Source organism: Physeter macrocephalus, chromosome 10 (assembly GCF_002837175.3).
Source record: "Physeter macrocephalus isolate SW-GA chromosome 10, ASM283717v5, whole genome shotgun sequence".
NCBI lineage: Eukaryota > Metazoa > Chordata > Mammalia > Artiodactyla > Physeteridae > Physeter > Physeter macrocephalus.
This window is the reverse complement of record NC_041223.1, coordinates 1,856,069-1,874,352: the sequence shown is the minus strand read 5'-3', so window position 1 is coordinate 1,874,352 and position 18,284 is coordinate 1,856,069. Positions and strand designations below refer to the sequence as shown.

At 46.8% G+C, this 18,284-nt stretch overlaps 1 protein-coding gene across 15 annotated transcripts in view; it reads left to right on the top strand.

Annotated features, from left to right (window-relative positions):
* Window positions 1-18,284, top strand: part of AFDN (afadin, adherens junction formation factor) — a 133,642-nt gene that overhangs the window by 57,846 nt on the left and 57,512 nt on the right. For all 15 annotated transcript variants that reach the window (XR_008618312.1, XM_024122678.3, XM_028494762.2 and 12 more), the window contains exons 7-10: window positions 4,157-4,268; window positions 5,429-5,596; window positions 12,487-12,581; window positions 13,813-14,075. Coding sequence is in view for 14 of the 15 variants with exons in the window: in XM_024122678.3 (XP_023978446.1) it covers window positions 4,157-4,268; window positions 5,429-5,596; window positions 12,487-12,581; window positions 13,813-14,075 (638 nt within the window). In the remaining variant the exon portion in view is untranslated. The remainder of the gene's footprint in view (window positions 1-4,156; window positions 4,269-5,428; window positions 5,597-12,486; window positions 12,582-13,812; window positions 14,076-18,284) is intronic.

Below are 18,284 nucleotides of genomic sequence, written 5' to 3'. Positions count from 1 at the left end.
GCAGAGGGGGCCGGCCGAGGGGAAGCACGCAGCTGCCTGTATCCCGACCCCTAGCAGACTCAGGCATGAGGGGCTCTAGCACGTTCTAAGGCGGCATTGAAAATTGGGCTGAAAACAAATCGGGTGGTAAGTTTTTATAAGCAGTAGTAGCCTCCAGCAGACTGCCTTCCCATCCAGCTACTGCGTCGTCTCTCCATCCGAAGGCCAGAGTAAAACCGATGGGGGAGGAGGCCTTGGCTTTGGGGGTAACTGGCATAGCAGGGTCTTTACCACAAGCAGGAGGATGGGGGGGGAGGCTGTACCCAGAAGATTGAAGGATTCCTCCCAGAAGGCACTTTCTGGTCAGAGAAGAAAGATCTGTGTGGAAACTGACCTTTGGACGTCTGGCCCAGCAGCCGTCCTCGCCGGTGCCGTCAGCTTTCCTGTGACTTGCTGTCAGTGTGAGTGGATGGCCCAGACTCAATAGACATTTGCAGATGCCTTTAAAATGAAAGACAGACCAACACAGACAGATCAGAGAACCCGGAGATACAAGAGACAAAGCGGGTGGAAGTGTGGGAGAGCTAAGAGACTCGGCGGCCGGCCGGATGGCGCATCCGGACCACAGTGAGGAGAAGCATGTGGGGGGCTCCCGGGGATTGACAAGCCCAGGTAAATAAGGGGTGGGGGCAGAATGTCAATGGAGGGATGAAAGAGCAAGTGGAGGAAGTCTGCCGGAGGACAAAAAGAGGGGGGGTTGGGAATTTACATGATCGGTGCAGAATATCTTAAAATTTAGCCCGAGGAGGACCAGGTAGAAAAAGCAACAGGAAATGGAGAGATAGAAGTTACCAAAGAAACAATGCTAGACCATCTCCCAGGACTGAAGGATTTGAGCCTCTAGGTTGAAAAGGCCCACTAACTAATGGGACGGTTGCTTTGAAAAAGGCCCGAACCAGGGTGTAGTGAAAGTGCAGGAAACTAGAGAAAAAGAGAGGATAATGATCGCAAAGAAGAAGATTCAGGGCTTGTATAAAGGGTTGGGGGACACAGTTGCAGCAGTCACTTTAGCAGTAACCGTGGACTCTGGAATCCAGTGAAGCAGTGCTTTCTGATGCAAAGGGAACTGAGTTCTAGTCCGTACTCAGTCAAGCGCTGGATGGGTGGAATACAGACGTTTTAAGACACACACGGCAGAACTTTACCACCCGCGCAGCCTTTCTCAGTAAGGTGCTGGAGGACATTCTCCAGCAAAATCATGGTGTAGGCCAAGCAAGAGAGAAACGGTCTCGCAGAACAGACTCCAGCACAGCAGAAGGTAGTCCCTGGCCACGGGGAAGGAGCGTCTGGGGCGTCGCTGTCTGGCCGTCCTCCGCAGCACCCGTCTCAGAGTGGAGGCGATGTCTGAGATTGAAAATAGTCCTTAGAAGTACGGTGGTAGATATTAGTTATAACGTCAAAATAAACAAATGGCCAGTGTAGAACCAGACAACAGAATTCTGCGTGTGTGTGTACGTGAGCACCAAGAAAGGTACATGCGTAGGAAGGGTACACACCAGCCTAGCTGCCTACATGGGTGGGGGGGAGGAACAGAAGACTTTAAAACGTTACGTGTGGTCAAGCCATGCACCTTCTTATGTAAAATAAATACATAATTATAGAAAGCACGATCAGGAAAGTTACTTATCTCACAGATTTTTTTTCCTCTCCTCCTTATGCTTTTCTTGAGTTTTTTACGTTGAGCCTGTGTTATTTAGAATCAGAAAGAAATACAGCAAAGCTCATTTCATTGTAGGGTGGAGGAAGATAGATGGATGCTCATGAGTATTTGTTTTTTTGCTGTGCCTTTTCTTTCTTTTGGTCTTACTAGGAAAGAGACTGAAAACCCGCCTTACTTTGGGGAGGGGCTGGGAGGGCGAGGTTGCCAGGATAGGTCCTCGGGATAATCACGCATTCTCTCTAAAGGGAAAGAACCTGAGATTCAGGCCACGCTGGGCGTTTTCCTCCTGCAGGTGAGTTTGAAACAGAGGGGGACCCTGTTGTCATGCTGGCTTCGTTGCTTTCCTGCTCAGGAGAGATAGCAATATGGAGCAAGCATTAGTGTATGTATGGAAAATATATTTACACCTAAAGAATAATTGTGTCCATGGATGATGGTAGATTTTGATACATGTTCCTCATAGTTTTGGTTAATAGCTGCTGTAAAAAGTGTTCTTAGAATAAAACCAGTAAAACAGCGGTATAAATAGGGTCTGCATTGCTAAACAGAGGGCTGACCCTTTTCCAGCTGGGTCGCTGTTAGGCTGTGAGCCCAAGGGCAGGAGCTTGGTTACCACTGCCCGACACTTGGGAGTGCTCAAGCGTTTGCCACGGGAATGTTAAATTTTAAGTGTATATAAATCTATTAAATAATTCTCAGTTCCATAAAGGTGCATTTGATAGGATATGTGGTAGTGAACTTTATAACAGTTTTTTCCTTTCTTTAATTTCTGCCGTATTTTTACTGATGAAAATCAGAAAGTGAAAGAACACCTTAATCAGGGTCACGAAGTTATTGGGCTTTTACTGACAGTTCCTTTTGAGATCATTTGATGACTTCTTTTGAGGGTCGCCTAGTTGGGGTTTTTGTTCTTCTCTGTTCTTGCGCATTTTCTTTCGCAAGCTTTAGGCAGGATAAATCAGGAGTTGATTATTGTATTAGCCTTGAGATAGAAATCCTTTGTTTTCTTGCCGTCTCATCCATCACGTAATATGTAGCTCTTCCATGTCCATTCATTCATCTATTATATCTAGTCGGTGAATTGTTCAGTCAATATGTAGCTTCCTCTTACTTGTTAGATACGGTGCTGGGATGCATAAGAGCTGCCTTCAAAAAGGTTACAGTAAAGGGAGACAGAGTCCGAGAAAGAAATACAGGCAAGGAGCTTGAAATTAGAACGGGAGGTCAGAGAAGGCTCCCTGGAGGAGTTGTACTGGGGCTGAGAGGTGAGAGGGCACGCTAGCTAGACCTGAAAGCTGGGGACGGGCCTTTCAGGCACAAGGGATCGTGGAAGCACGAGATTTCGTGGCCCAGTCGAGAATTCGGAGAAGTTCTGTGTGACTGGATCTCTGAGGATACGTGACAAAGACTGCGACTAAAGAGATGAGTGAGGGTCAGATCGTGAAGCAGTGTGTGTTCCAAGCCCACTATACTACATTTAATACAAGACGCTGTGAGGAAAGGTTGGTTACTTTAGCATAAGGGTGTGTCGTAATAAACTTGTCTTTTTAGGGTAATTTGCAGCAGTGCAGAGAGAAGTTTTACAGTTCTGCGGAAGTCTAACCCATTTGGTATATGCACATGATGATCTAATTGGGAGTAAGGTCTATTAGGATAACATTGTTACAGTAACTCCAGGTTGAAAATAATTTTCAGGTGCCAGTGACTGGCTTCTCCTATTTTCTGTAACCGTGTTTTGGTTGGTGTGAGCGGTGGGGCAGAAGTCAGCAGGGCGTCGGAGACTGAGCCCTGGTCACTGGTTCTTTTCTCTGTGTTACAGAGGGTTTTCTCGAATGATTGAGAAAAATCGTTTGCTGTAAAAGCATAGAATAAAGAGTAATACAGTGTTACAGATTTTTGAGTGTGGTGAATGCAGTATCTTAAAGCATTTGTTGAATGAATGGCCCAGTAATACATCTAAATGATCTGATTAAAATTTAATCATAAAAACGAATTTTCTACACGAAAAAGAAAGCTAATCTCTTGTGTTGTTATGTGATGGTTATCCTAAAAGGTTACCTGTTAGATGAAACTGCCTTATTAAAAAGTTGGCTTATGAAAGGTGGGTTCTGCAGTCACCTTTCCTGAAGGAATTACGCACACGTTGACTGTTGCGTGCAGTCTTTCCAAAAGAGAGTTTGTCAAAAAGCAGACTCAGACTAGTATGGGCCGGGGAGCAGGGCGGAGAGTAGAGAAGCAGGTGAATGAAGACGGTCCAGTCGGCTGGTTAAGCTTTTAATTGGAAACTGTTTTCCTTCACTTCTGTCAGTGTTTTTGAGAATTGTTTCTTGTGTTTGACCAATTCAGTTCTATGTACGGTGACTTTTTTATTTCCTCAAAAACAATAAATTCTTGCTTTTAAATACCTGCTAATTCACCTTTTGGGTGTAGTCACAGTTCATTGTTATTCCCTCCTAGGTTATGCTTCCTCCTGGGGCTCAGCATTCTGATGAGAAGGCTGCTGAAGAAATTATCCTTGATGATGATGAGTGTCCTTTACAGATCTTCAGGGAGTGGCCGAATGACAGAGGTAAAGAGTAATCTTATTTGTCAAAGAATTACCTCTGTGATGCGTTACACTCCGACTTGAAATACTAGTCGTTTAACTTACTGGAAGGTGTAGGAGGGTGCGCGTGGCAGAGTCTTTTGAGGGCTGTTTGCTGTGCAGGTTTCTGCCCCCTTCTTGGACTTGCTGGGTGGTTCCTAGGGGGTCCCTGCATCCTGAGGGCCGCTCTCTGCTGGTGAGTCTAGTGGGAGACCTGGCACAGACCGTTTTGTGGCAGCAGGAGTACCGTGTCCTGAAGAAGCTGGACTTGAGCACCGTGTCAGGACATGGGAGATGGTTTTCTGTCAGCAGCAGGATCCTTTCCCTGCTGAGCAGGTGTACTGGTGATGTTTGGACAGATTTGTTGTGATAGGGAAAATAGGCTTCAACCCTAAATACCGTCTAGTAATTTAGTCATTTCATACAATGAATCCAGACTTTGCACTATCCAAACGATTTCTCCTAATTATGTCAAAGCAGTGAGGGTTTAAAGGTATGTTTTTTATGAAATAGAGTTTTCTTGCTTTCAGATACACATCTTAAGCTACCTGTTGCTCAGTGGAGGGCCTTTGCATTAATAAAGACATAAAAACTGACTGCCAGTTAATCCTGTCACATTTGAATGTAGATTGTGAGTTTTAAACATACACTTGCTTAGTACCTTTTCTCGACAGGATAAAGTTAAGCTTTCTTAAAGTCAGATTGCTTTGAATTCTGAGTTAATTCAATTGAATTAAATAAAATCAGGTTAACTAAGAATGTATGCGTATGTGTATTTGTATGCGCATGTGTTATTACCTGTGTGTATGAATGTATTTATTGATCATAGGGTTCTTTACCAATGGAAACATTCATTTATTCTGAAACTGGAGTGTTGTCTTTCATGCATGTGATATGCTTGGGTAGGTGTTAATTTAAAATAATCTTTGGAAATGGCTTGCTAGAGTTTTCAAGAACACATCAAGAGAGTGGTATTTCCTCTGTTGAGGGAAAGTGTAAATTGGGTAAGCTTTTGCTTAATTATTCCCTGGGAGATGTTATTAAATTACATTTTCTTGATAAATCTTTGAACAGTTGATTGCCAGTCAGCTGGCTGTCTGCACTCACTTGAGTCTGGTTGATAATTTACAGTGTTACTGTTCTAGGGATTTTAGTATTTCAGCTGAAAAGGAGGCCACCAGACTACATCCCAAAGAAAAGCCAGAAGCACGTGGATGGGAAGCCCCTGCACGGAAAGGAGCGAGTTGATGGGTCTGGCTACGGCTCTGCACTCCCGCCGGAGAAACTGCCCTACCTCGTAGAGCTGAGCCCAGGTGAGAGGTGTTACAAATGTACATTCTCAGCTTTACATTTTATTCTTTTTAATGAATGTTAATTAATTGGTCTTTCTTTTGACTGACAACCTTTTTTTAAGATCATTTATTTTAAAAAGTAACCATCATAAGATGGTATTTATTTAAAAAACAAAAACCCTTAATTAAGGTTATAGGATATGTATATTCATGCATTAAAAATAAACTTCACATGCACAGAAATGAATACTGAAAAACAAAATTTTAAATAGTGAATATAGAGAGTTTAAAAAGTTTAAATGATTTACTCCCTTTAAAATTTTTTTTCCAAAATAACCCTGTAAAATACTTAAACTACTAAAAATGACAAACTGAAATGTACTCCTCTTAGGACAGACTTCATAGAGGCAGGTGTGTGTGTATTTATCACACTGTTGCTTAATGTATGAACAACGTCAAAAGAATATCTGTAAATTTAACTACATCTAAGAAGTCCACCTGTGAGAGGAGCGATATTTGCTTAGTTTTAAAATTATAATAGACTAAGTTTATGTTCATGTTAGCCTTGTAAAGATTTCGTCTGTTGAGCTCTCTTAAGCTAAAGCTGTTGTTATAACTTAGCCATCAGGTGGAGAAATACATTGACATTCTTAAGGAAGTGTTTTATACACACACATCGTATGTAGTGTACGTATTTGTACACATATTTGATATATGTGTGACACGTTTGTTTGCCATTCAGCTGAACTGTATCATTTCTTATTTATTTGGTTAAAATGATGGCGTTTGACCTTTATTGTAAAATCCTGTGAAGAACAGAGTATTGTCCCTCCCACCCAGAACTGCTTTTTAAATAAAGCTCAGTAAGTAATTATAGGAAAAGTTAGCTAAAAACAAACTGGTTATGTAGATAATCTGTGGCTCCTTGGGCGGGAATTATGTTTTTCTCTTTGATTCTTGAGTATTTATTTTTGTTTACAAGATTATAACTAACTAACGATTAGATGTGGTACTTGTGGTCCAGTGGTCTCCGTGGCACAACTGGGTTGTGTCGTATTGATACAGGGAAAATGCTGTTGTTTTGACTGATACTCCATAATTAGTAGTCTGTGGCCGTGTGCTGCAAGTAGTAGTTTTTATGCTGAATTATGTTTGAAGGTTTTTTTAATTGATGAGCTGTTTGTGAGGAAGATGTGAGTGTTGCCTTGTCTCTCAGCTCTCCGGCTGAAAAGTTCATGAAACTTTGGTTTCTCTCAGTGGTTCGCAGACGTGATTAGTGGTGGGGGTTTGGTGCGCAGTGGTCCGAGGCAGCGAACGGTAGCTGGAAGACAGCCATTTGTTTTTTGAACTTAGGAGTTTTTAGGCTCTTCGGGCATTGGGTCTGCCATTCAAGATTTTGCATTACGTGCTAGAAGCCAGTGATTATTTTCTCCCAAACTGAAATTTTTGAAAATAGGAATATTAGCCCAGAGAGAGTTGATAAATAGCAACTGACATAGGATAATTTTCAAATGAATCGTGGAAAGTTGCTTCGGTGGGTAGCAGAGACAGAATGAGAATTCATCCATTTATGTATTTGACAAGTACTTATTGAATGCTTACTATGTGTCAGACACTGTTCTGGACCTTGGAGATAGAAGAACACCAGCAAAACAGATTAAACCCTCTGACCTTGGGAGCTTATCTTCTAGTGAGAATTGCTGTTCTGACTGCTTATTTCGTCCTTACAGTCTCCCGGCTAATAAAACATATAGAAATTTTTGGTTGGTGTAAGAAACTGATGGATCCGAGATAAATGCTAGCTGTGTCCTACTTGTCACCAGCATCTATCAGATGCTTGTTAAAACACGGCTTCCTTCACGGCCCTCTGCTACTTGAGCCAGCGTTTACCGAGCTGCCGCTTTAGGCTGTGCGGTAGGCACATAGGTGACTCAGGCGGCTTCCAGAGAGACTCGTAGTCTGAACAGCTGGGCAGCCGGGACCCCCGTCAGTCTGACGCGCCCAAGCGCTTGGGCTGCCTGCTGGAGAGCTCCAGCTGCCCCGCAGGTGCCTGCGGTGCAGCCCCGCGCCACACGCGCAGGTGAGCAGGTGAGGTGGAGGAGGCCTGGATGCCCAGAGCTGTTCTCTTCACCAGGTCACGCCGTCTTCCTAAGGTGCCGTTGCTGACCGAGCCCGGTCAGCACGCGGAGTGAAATGGGCTTCTTTTCCCTGCGTTCGTGGAGGCTGACTTGTTACGAACGACTATTTCCCTGGACACGTTGCCAGCCAAGCACGTGTCCTCGGGGTTGGGCCGAGGTCCTGTAGGTGTCGTTGAGGCTTTTGAGGTGTGGGTGGGCGCTTCCACTGTCTTGGAGGGACGGGGCTGAAAGTCGTTTTGCTCCTTGCTCTGGGTTGAGCTGGGCTCCTCAGCGGAAGGACTGGGGTGGGTGTCCCTGTGATGGACTGACGGCCGCTCCCCTGCGGCTCGGGGCCTCCCTGTCAACTCAGCGTCCCCTCAGCGGCCTGCCCACGCCGCGTGGGGCACGGCCGCCGTGTCCTCCAGCCCAGGGCTGGGGCGGGACGTGCCTTTCCCCCGGACAGTCGCCTCCCTGCAGCTCACCCTCTCCTTCTCTCCCCTGCACGCGTCTGCATGGCCTCTGTCCGCCGCTGCCGCCTTCACCTGGGTCCTGCGCATGTGTGCTAACCCCAGGGAGAAGGGGTCACTTTGCCTGCTACGACTGGCACGCTTCCAAAGGTAATGCTGTGCTTCCTGCTACTGTCTCATCTCAAGCACTAACAACCTCACGGGCAAAACAGCGTTAACTGACCGGATGCTGGATGTGTTGGCTTTTCAATTAATATAAATAACTTTTCTTGAGAGTTTAATGTACTTTCATTTTATCCCTATCTAGTTAATTCTTCCGTATCCAGAATTCATTTCATTTAATAGAAGCTTATTTTGCAAAAATGTCCAGTGTCTTTGTTCAGGCTAAGTTTTAAGTGAGAATTTGGACTGAAGGAGGGAGAGGGCTGTGTTCCTGTCCTTCGACCCCGCGCGCCCCCAGGGGGCAGGGGGGAGACGCAGGGGGAGGAGGAGGAGCGGCCGGGGGGCGGGGTGGGGAGACAGAAGGAGAACGGGGTGGTGGACGGGGGAGAGAGCGCCGATCCGGGGCCACGTGTCCGGTGACCCCAGGAGGCTGAGGAGGGAGAGGCCGCCCCCCACTTAGTGCCGCTCGCGTCTGTATCTTTCTCGCGAGGCGCTCGCTGCCGTCATGAGCAGGTTTAGGGTGTCCTTGGCCTCTGCTTGCTCTCCTGCTTGAGATTCATTTCTGGCTGGCAGAGCTGTACCTTCTTACTTGGAACTTGTTTCTCAGGTTTTGTGCATTAGAGTCTATCATCTTAAATAGTACATGGAAGTACTTCCTTTGTCTGTTTTTATATTTCAAGTGTCGTTTTTTACATGTCGATATAACAATCAAAACTTTCTCTATGTAAAGTTTACTCAGCCTTTCAGCATCTTATATCGGTTTGTTGAATTTTCTCCAAACTGATCATACAGGTTTTCATTGGATATTAACCAAACTTGGAGTTTTGGTTTTTTGTTCTTTTAAAGAAAAATGGAAACAAGGGATATTTAGTACCTATTTTGATATAATACGTAGAGTCTAAGACAAGTTTCTGTTGTTATTTTATTCCTGAAAAGGATTCCTTAAAGTTTTCACGTGTTGGTTACTTTCATACTACAAAAGAATGGAGCAAATAGACCAATACGTTTCCTTTTTTACCTGGTATGTACCGAAAACAGTTTCTTCCCTGTTGTACTGGTTCGCTAAAACGTAAGCGAACGTAAGCTCTCGGGGGGCCAGGACGTGAGCTCACTTTCTCACCACAAACCTCTGGCGTCAGCGCAGCGCCTGGGACCCGGCACCGCTGGTCAGCACTCCTTAAACGCGTGAGTCCCCCGCCCTCCATTCGCAAGCGGGCGGCAAAGAGACGCCCCGGGCCGTCGTCCACCCAGCTGCCCAGAGGCAGAAGCAGGCCTGACGTGTAGACATGCTGTGCAGTGAAACCAAAAGTGCCCTGGAAAACACTCTCAGGCTTTGCTCAGAGTGGTCTATTTTAAGTGCGTCCCAAATGTTGGACATTTGACTGGATGTTGCGTATTCCGTTTGGTAACCCGAAATAGTATTCTAACGCTTGTGCAAACCAGGAGAAAGAAGAACATGAGTATCAGGTTGTTTAATTATATGTGCATAAAATAGATTCTGAAGATTTGCTTCTGGGTGGGGGGAGGACTAGGCAGGGGGCAAGGTGGGGAAGGGTACGTTTCACCGTGTCCTTTTTGTGCCTTTTGAATTTTGCACCATATGAATGTGTTACGTATTTTTAAGGCAAAAGTATAAAATGTTTCTAAAAAGCATTTAAAGCCTCTGGAAGAAGCACTCATCTGTGGTAGGGTTACTTCGGAAGATTTATCTCCGCCTTCAGAGGCACTCCGGATCTGTCGTGGCTCTCAAGTGAGGAGAAATGTGCTCCGGCACTTGAGCCAGAAATAGAGCATTTGTAGAATCCCTGTTGCGGAAGGGGATAAAATTTTAAGATTTTTGCTTTAAGCCACAGTTTTACACGTTTTTTACTGCCTGTGAGATGACTGTGCTTTTACGAAGGAGGGGCCTTGGATCTACAAGAAGCTGTCAGTTACATTGGGAACATTACTCGCCTCCGTTTCTGTTTTCTGCCCGAGGTCCCAGAACTCCGTTTTATCTACATCAGTGGCCACCATTTAGGTTATTCAGGATATACCTGTAAAGGTATCTTTGTTTTCTGTTATTACTGTGAAGCAGAAAGAAAGAAGGGATTGGGAAGGTTTATTTCTGATCCGTCTGTCGATGGATTTCTGTTAAAGTGAAAGGTGAGAAAGGAGAGACTGAGAAAGTTTGTATCTCTCCCTTTCTTTTTATATTTCTAAATTTGTGGATGTAAATGTTGATGCAGAAAAGTATATAATACCCATTTATTAGCTCACAAGATACCCTTCAGAAGCATTCAAAATTCAGAAGAAAGCGAATGTGGATTTTTCTTTCACCCCTAAACAGACCTATTTTTCACGTTCTTCTGTTTTTTTAAACCTTGTAATTGAAACAGTTGTTCTTGATCCCTTATTTGCTTCTTTTGCTTCCTTTATAATTCCTTTGTATAATTCTCTGCAACTATATTGCATTATTCTGTTTTCCGCGTTTTTAGTTAATAATTCTTCACTGTTAGTGCATTAACGCTTCATTGAGCACACACTGTGTGCCACACGCCGTTCTGAGCACCAGGTGCAGAGAGATTGTTTTAAAGACCTATAGCCGCCTGGGAGCTCAGGGGTGGGAGAGGTGAGGAAGCAGAAACCCTCATCAGACATGGTCAGTGGGGTTGAGGTGAAGTGGTTCACGGTGCTGTGGATGCCGGAGAGAATGCTTCTTGACAAGGACTGTCCTTAGGGCTGCCTGTGGTGTTTAAGGCCAGCAGAATGATAAGCATCCCTCGGGGATTTGGGATCAGCAGGTCTAGAAGGGAACTGGTCCTGTCCAGGGAGAGCCCCACGTGACTCTGAGACCCCGTTTTGGACCAGTACTTGGAGTTGAAATAAAGTTGTTTAAATGAGGCTTCACCTGCCACCAAATCTGATGAGGACGTGCTGTGAAGCAACACAGACACGGAGCCTGGTTTTTAGTGCCTGTGAGACGGGGTGTCTCTCGAATGCTGCTTCAGTCCCGTCCTACCTTCACCCAGATCTCAGAGATTGCGGAAAATTTGTCGTTAGCGTGTTGTCTTGTGCACTCTCAAATTAGCAACCGTTCTAACAGCTTGCACACCCATGTTCCTGGTGTCTTTGGTCTGTGAGAGTTGAGCCCACACTGCGCTAAGATTTTAGCGGTCTGCACTCTGTGTACGCTGCAGTGTGTACACTGCTGATCCTGGGGACTAGAGGTTCTAACTGCAGCTTGGTGAGCGATTCTGAAGTCACTGAGGCTCTGGGGCAGCGGGGGCCTGCACAGCATGGGCACAGCAAGGCTGCTGCTGCCACGGCCCTGAGACCGCGTGCTGGTGCTGGGTGCCGAGGCCTGTGTCCTCCCGCGCGATAGCGCTGAGGTCGGAATGCCCCTCTGTGTTAGGTGGGGTGGGTCAGCAGGTGAGGTGAGGAGGAGCACATCTGGGGGTCAGTGGGCAGGGATCACGGCTCCTGTGGTTCCCCTTTGTCCTCCCCCCCGCCGCCCCCAAAGCCAGCCCATCAGAGGCAGTGATACACAGGCAAGGGAACAATCTCAGCAGTTCCCGGAAGTATAAAATGACACAAATAAAACACCCAGTCTCTCCTTTTGTCCTTCACCCCAGTTCCGCTCCGTGGAGGTGAGCACTTTTCACGGCGGTTCTTACTGGAACTTCACGCCGGTGGTGGCCGTCAGAATCCTGTGGGGACTCGAGCTGGGGCCTCATCCCTGGGGTCGGTCTGGTCCGGGAGGTCCGGGGAGGGCTGGGAGGTCACTCTCCTTCCATCGGTGGTTCCGCTGTGCCCCGGCAGTCTGTGAGGAGGTCCGGTCTGGAAGGAGGGTCTCCCTGTCTTCTTTAGAATCAGACACGAGTCCAGGACCGTGTGGTGGGGAAACATTTTTTATGTGATACGAAAACGTCGGTATGAATGACGGTGTTAGTACCTTGTATTATAGTCTAAACAGAAGCTGATGTGCTTATGTCTTACTTTGAGTTGTGTGTGTTCGGTTCCTTAAGTTGCATGATATACATTGGGGGAGTTCTTTGAATAGAAGCCCTGAGGATGAGAACAGTAGTGCTGCTTCAGAGGTACCTGTTGTTTGCTCGTTTGCCTCAAATAACATGACGAGCGCGTTCGACTTGGCTAGCGAAGCCCTGTCCTCCTCTCGTCGCAGATGGCTCCGACTCCAGAGACAAGCCGAAGCTCTACCGCCTTCAGCTGAGTGTCACTGAGGTCGGGACGGAGAAGTTCGACGACGGCTCCATCCAGGTGCGTGCCCTGCCGCCGCTTCGGTGGGTCGTAGGGCAGCGTGCGGGCCTGCCGCGCGGTGGGTGAGTGGAAGGGAGTGAAAGCCTTTGTACTTTAATGTAAGCAGCCTGCTTGCTCTGGGTCACCCCTCTGCTTCATTGTGAACAGAGCGGAGTGTGAGTCTCTGTCCCACTCCACCCCCAGACCTCCAGGGCTGTTTGCTTTTCCCCAGAAGATGGTGGTGGTGTTATAGGTTGTTTCCAGATTACAAGATTGAGGGGGATAAGGTACGTGGAAGTGCCTGTCGCTGGGTCGCACACACGCAGTAGGAGGCGTTCAGTGAAGTGTAGTTAAAATGTTAGCTGAGCCGCAGTGCTCGGGCTGGATTAGAGCGGAGCTTAGCGTGTCTGTGCGTTAGGAAGGGCAGGGCTGCTCGCTTCCTGGGGCTTGAGCGTGGGCCGGTGTCCCTTTCTCTGTTTTCTCACTTCTCAGTTGTGGAATGAGGGGCCCGATTGCTGATGTCATTTTCAGTTCTAACCCCTTCCTCAGCACAGCAGTAAAACAGGTGAACAGGGATTTGTAGCCCTGATGATCTGTGTAGATTTACCCATTAATTGTCTAATATTCAAGATGACCACATGCTTTTTTTTAAAATAAATTTATTTTATTTATTTATTTTTGGCTGCGTTGGGCCTTCTTTGCTGCACGCGGGCTTTTCTCTAGTTGCGGTGAGCGGGGGCTACCCTTTGTTGTGGTGCGTGGGCTTCTCAGTGCAGTAGCTTCTCTTGTTGCGGAGCGCGGGCTTCAGTAGTTGTGGCACGCGGGCTCAGTAGTTGTGGCACATGGGCTCAGTAGTTGTGACTCGCGGGCTCTAGAGCGCAGGAGCAGTAGTTGTGGCTCTCGGGGTTAGTTGCTCCGCGGCGTGTGGGATCTTCCCGGACCAGGGCTTGAACCCGTGACCCCTGCACTGGCAGGCGGATTCTTAACCGCTGAGCCACCAGGGAAGCCCCCATATGCTTTTTTAATGCAGAGTTATAGTACCCCTTAAATCAAGCTGCTGGATGGTGAAAATAATCAGTTATTTTGACAGTGTTTAATTAATAAATTAAGGGAAAATTCCCTGACAGCACCCAAAATCCAGAGTTTATTAGATTATATTTATCATAAAAGGGGGACTTACAGGCTTAAAATTCAGTTTTTAAATCCTCTGTACTTGATAATGGAAGTTCCTTTGATTTTCCTTTCTTTTTAGTTGTTTGGTTCAGGAATTGAGCCCCATCACTGTGACCTCACAAACATGGATGGAGTGGTCACGGTCACGCCGAGAAGCATGGATGCCGAGACCTACGTGGACGGGCAGCGCATCTCGGAGACAACGATGCTGCACAGCGGGATGAAGGTGCAGTTTGGGGCGTCCCATGTGTTTAAGTTCGTGGACCCCAGCCAGGACCACGCTCTGCCCAAGAGATCCGTGGATGGAGGCCTGATGGCGAAGGGTCCCAGACAAAGGCCTGGGTAAGGAGCATCCATCACCTTTAAGAATTCCACAGTGTTGTGATCATGCTGAAAATGAAATGAATTAGCCATAGATTATGTGTTTTATTGTCTTTTATTTTAATTTTTAAAAATTCAAAGTTTGTGGTTTGTCGTTCAGATTCTTGTTGATTTGGGTTGGTTTCAGAGAAGAAGAAGAAGAAGAAAGAAAGGTCTTGACTTCGTCTTGAAATTGGAAGTTGTGGCTGGTTTTTAAATTATTTTTAAATTTTGTTTTTGAGCTGATACTTTTAAAAAAATAAATTTATTTATTTATTTTTGGCTGCGCTGGGTCTCCGTTGCTGCGCGCGGGCTCTCTCTAGTTGCCGCGAGCGGGGGCTGCTCTGCGTTGCGGTGCACGGTCTTCTCACAGCGGTAGCTTCTCTTGTTGTGGAGCACGGGCTCCAGGTGCGCGGGCTTCAGTAGTTATGGTGTGCGGGCTCAGTAGTTGTGGCGCGCGGGCTCTAGAGCGCAGGCTCACGGGTTGTGGCGCGTGGGCTTAGGTGTTCCACGGCATGTGGGATCTTCCCGGACCAGGGCTCGAACCCGTGTCCCCTGCATTGGCAGGTGGATTCTTAACCACTGCGCCACCAGGGAAGCCCTAGCTGATACTTTAAAACAACACTTTATTTGAATTATGGTGTTCTGTGTAATGAGCCTTACATCACCGAAGTGTTTCTGTTGAGGTGTATCTTCTCTATTACTAGTAATGAAACACATTGTTCTTTGTCAGGGAATTCAAGGTATTTGGCTCCACCTAGTGCCTGTCTGAGGACTTGCAACGTGGGCCTGGTGCTGGAAAAGGAAACTCCTTACCGTCTGGGAAAACTTCTCTGAGGGGGAGGGAATAAGACTTCCTTTTTTTTTTTTTTTTTTTTTTTTTTTGGTACGCGGGCCCCCCTCTGCTGTGGCCTCTCCCGTTGCGGGGCACCGGCTCCGGACGCACAGGCTCAGCGGCCGTGGCTCACGGGCCCAGCCGCTCCGCGGCACGTGGGATCCTCCCGGACCGGGGCGCGAACCCGGTTCCCCTGCATCGGCAGGCGGACGCGCAACCACTGCGCCACCAGGGAAGCCCAAGACTTCCTTTTTGATAATAACATTTTTTTTCGTGAATATACTGCCCCGTGACTTTATTACCCATTTTACAGGTTGATAGGGTGTGGATCTTGGGGAAACAGGGGCAGTAGCTTCTCCCCCGCCCTGTTGAGAGCACAGACGTAGCACCCCGGTGGTGGTCCCCTCCTTGTTCCTGTGCCTTGGTTTCCTGCGTGACCGGCCTCTGGTTCACCGCTCAGAGCTATCACCTGGGGCCACGTGGGGATCGTTACCGTTCCCTCGTGCTGGCCCTTCGCTAGCTCGCTGTCGGCACTAGGCGTTCTGCCCTGATGGTTGCCGCCAGGCTGTTGAGGACGTCTTGGCCTCTCTTCTCACTCTGTCCACATTGAATCCTGGCGGTGGAGAAGGGTGAAGGGCAGTCGCGGTTGGTGCAGATACGACGTAACACCGCCCCCAGGTGGCCGCTCTGTGGTTCACACACGTTCGCGCCAGCAGGGTGGGTGTGGGGACCGCCGTGCGGGTGGGGGGGGGGGTCTGACGCCCCAGCCTCGCGCCCCCAGTGCCAGCGTTCAGCAAGTGACCATCCTCCTAGGCCCCGAGAACGCCGGCGTGGGCCTGTGCTTCACAGGAAGATCCCCGTCTTCCAGCTGTAAACTGGACGCGCGGTAAACCCATCCTTCCCGTCTGTGTCGGGGAGGACCAGTTTATTAAAATTCCTTTCTTCAGGTTGTATTTGTTTATCGGCCGTCTCCCGGTTTCCTGTCTCTTGTCAATTCCTTTCTTCAGGTTGTATTTGTTTATCGGCCGTCTCCCGGTTTCCTGTCTCTTGTCACGACCTTGCCACTGGCTGCTCTCTTCAGCAGATGGTCTTGCTCAAGTGGTTTCCATGTTAATGAGCAGCTTTCCTTCGCCCCGTTTCTTCCTTTCAGCACCAGACACCTGGACAGGGGAAAGCCCGCCTGCTTAATAGCCTCACACTTACTCCTCGGAAGTTTCTCCAGAGAACTTACCGTGTGAGCAGTTCTTCTGGTGTGTTGTGTATCGTCTATCAGCAGTGCCTACGATTACTGCCTCTTATTTGCAACTGGGCTTTACTCCTAGGTTTTATATCATATTTATTTTGATGGTGTTAGTTGGCACAGTTCTACAAACTGTCTCTGTCCCACTCTTGCAGTTGGCCCTTCAGTTTTGTGGGCGGTGTTTTTCTGTGTGAGAACATCCGTCTCCTACTGCTTTTTGCGTTAATGGTTCCTGCTCTGGAGGCCTGCGGTTGTTGATTCTCGTCTTGTCTCTGGCTAAAAGCAGAGATCGTGTAAGGACCTGGCGAACATCTCATTGAGGGATAGTGCTGCTGTGACGTTTTATTTTTATTACATCTTTTTCCTGCAAAACTAGTCAAAACTGCTTAGTGGTTGAACATACCAGTACTTACACGTACATCTATAAAGTAGAACGGACTTTCCTTTTTTATAAAAATTAATACTGTTCTCATGTTAAACTATTACGCAGATTTCTAGGTAGATAACTCACGTATTCCTTTTTTTCACACATGTATGTGTATTTCTTAAATGAGCTATAATTGGCGTGTTAGTCCAGGTGTGTGACATAGTGATTCAGTGTTTGTATGTATTGTGAAACGATCACAGTAAGTCTAGTTACATCCATCGCCACACATAGTTATGCAGGGTTTTTTCCTGTGATGAGAACTTTAGGATCTACTCTTAGCAGCTTTCAGTTATGCAGCACAGTCTTATGAACTGTAGTCACTGTGCTGTGCATTACATCCCCGGGACTTAATTATTTTAAAACTGGAAGCCTGTACCTTTTGACCCATTTTGGCATTCCCCCCACCACCCGGACACCCCTGCCTCTGGTATCCACCAATGTTTGTATCTGTGAGCTTGGCATTTTTGTTATTACTGTTTTTTTATATACAGTTTTCAAAGGTCACTCCCCACTTACAGTTATTACAAAATATTGGCTCTGCTCCCACGTTGTACAACATATTCTTGAGCCCGTGGTACACCCGGGAGTTCACGCCTCCCACATCCCACAGCCCCTGTACTGCCCTTCTCCCCACCCCCGTCGTAACCACTAAGTGTGTTCTCTGTGTCTGTGAGTCTGCTGCTTTTTTCTTATATTCACTAGTTTGTTGTATTTTTCAGGTGGTATCTATAGTATTTGTCTTTCTTTGTCTGACTTGACTTGGCTTAGCATAATGCCCTCCAAGTCCATCCATGTTGCTGCAAATGGCAAAATTTCATTCCTTTTATGGCTTACTTGTTGTTTTAAGTTCCACATGTAAGTGAGATCATATGGTAATTGTCTTTCTCTGTCTGACTTATTTCAGTGAGCAGTTTCTTCAAGGTCCATCCATGTTGTCACAAATGGCAAGATTTTCTTCATTTTTACGGTTGACTAATATTCCTGTGAGTGTGTATACACAGATACAGGCGTGCGTGCGCGCACGCACACACACACACACACACACACACACTCACTACATCTTCTTTACCCATTCTTCCATCAGTGGACACTTAGGCTGCTTCCATATCTTGGCTATTGTGAGTAAGGCTGCAGTGAACATGAGGTGAGGATATCGTATCAAGTCAGTGTTCTCATTGTCTTCGGATGTACACCCAGAAGTGGGATTGCTGGGTCATACGGTAGCTCTAGTGTTAATTGTTGAGGAACCTCCATTACCCGTCTCCATAGTGGCTGCACTGATTTCCATTCCCACCAACAGTGCACGAGGGTTCCCTTTTCTGCACACCCTCACCAACACATACCTCTTGTCCTTTTGATGATGGCCATTCTGATAGGTGTGAGGTGCTGCCTCCTTGAGGTTTTGATTTGCGTTTCCCTGATGATTAATGATGTCGAGCATTTTGTCATGTACTTGGTGATCTGTATGTCTTTAGAAAATGTTAATTCAGATCCTCTGCCCGTTTGTTAATTGTTTTTTGTTTTGGGAGGAGATATTGTTACTAAGTTGTATGAAGTCTTTGTATATTTTGGATATTAACCCCTTATCAGATATATGGTTTGCAAATATTTTCTCCCCTTGCACACATTGCTTCTTCATTTTGTTGGTGGTTTCCTTTGCTGTGCAGAAGCTTTTAGTTTGCTGCAGTC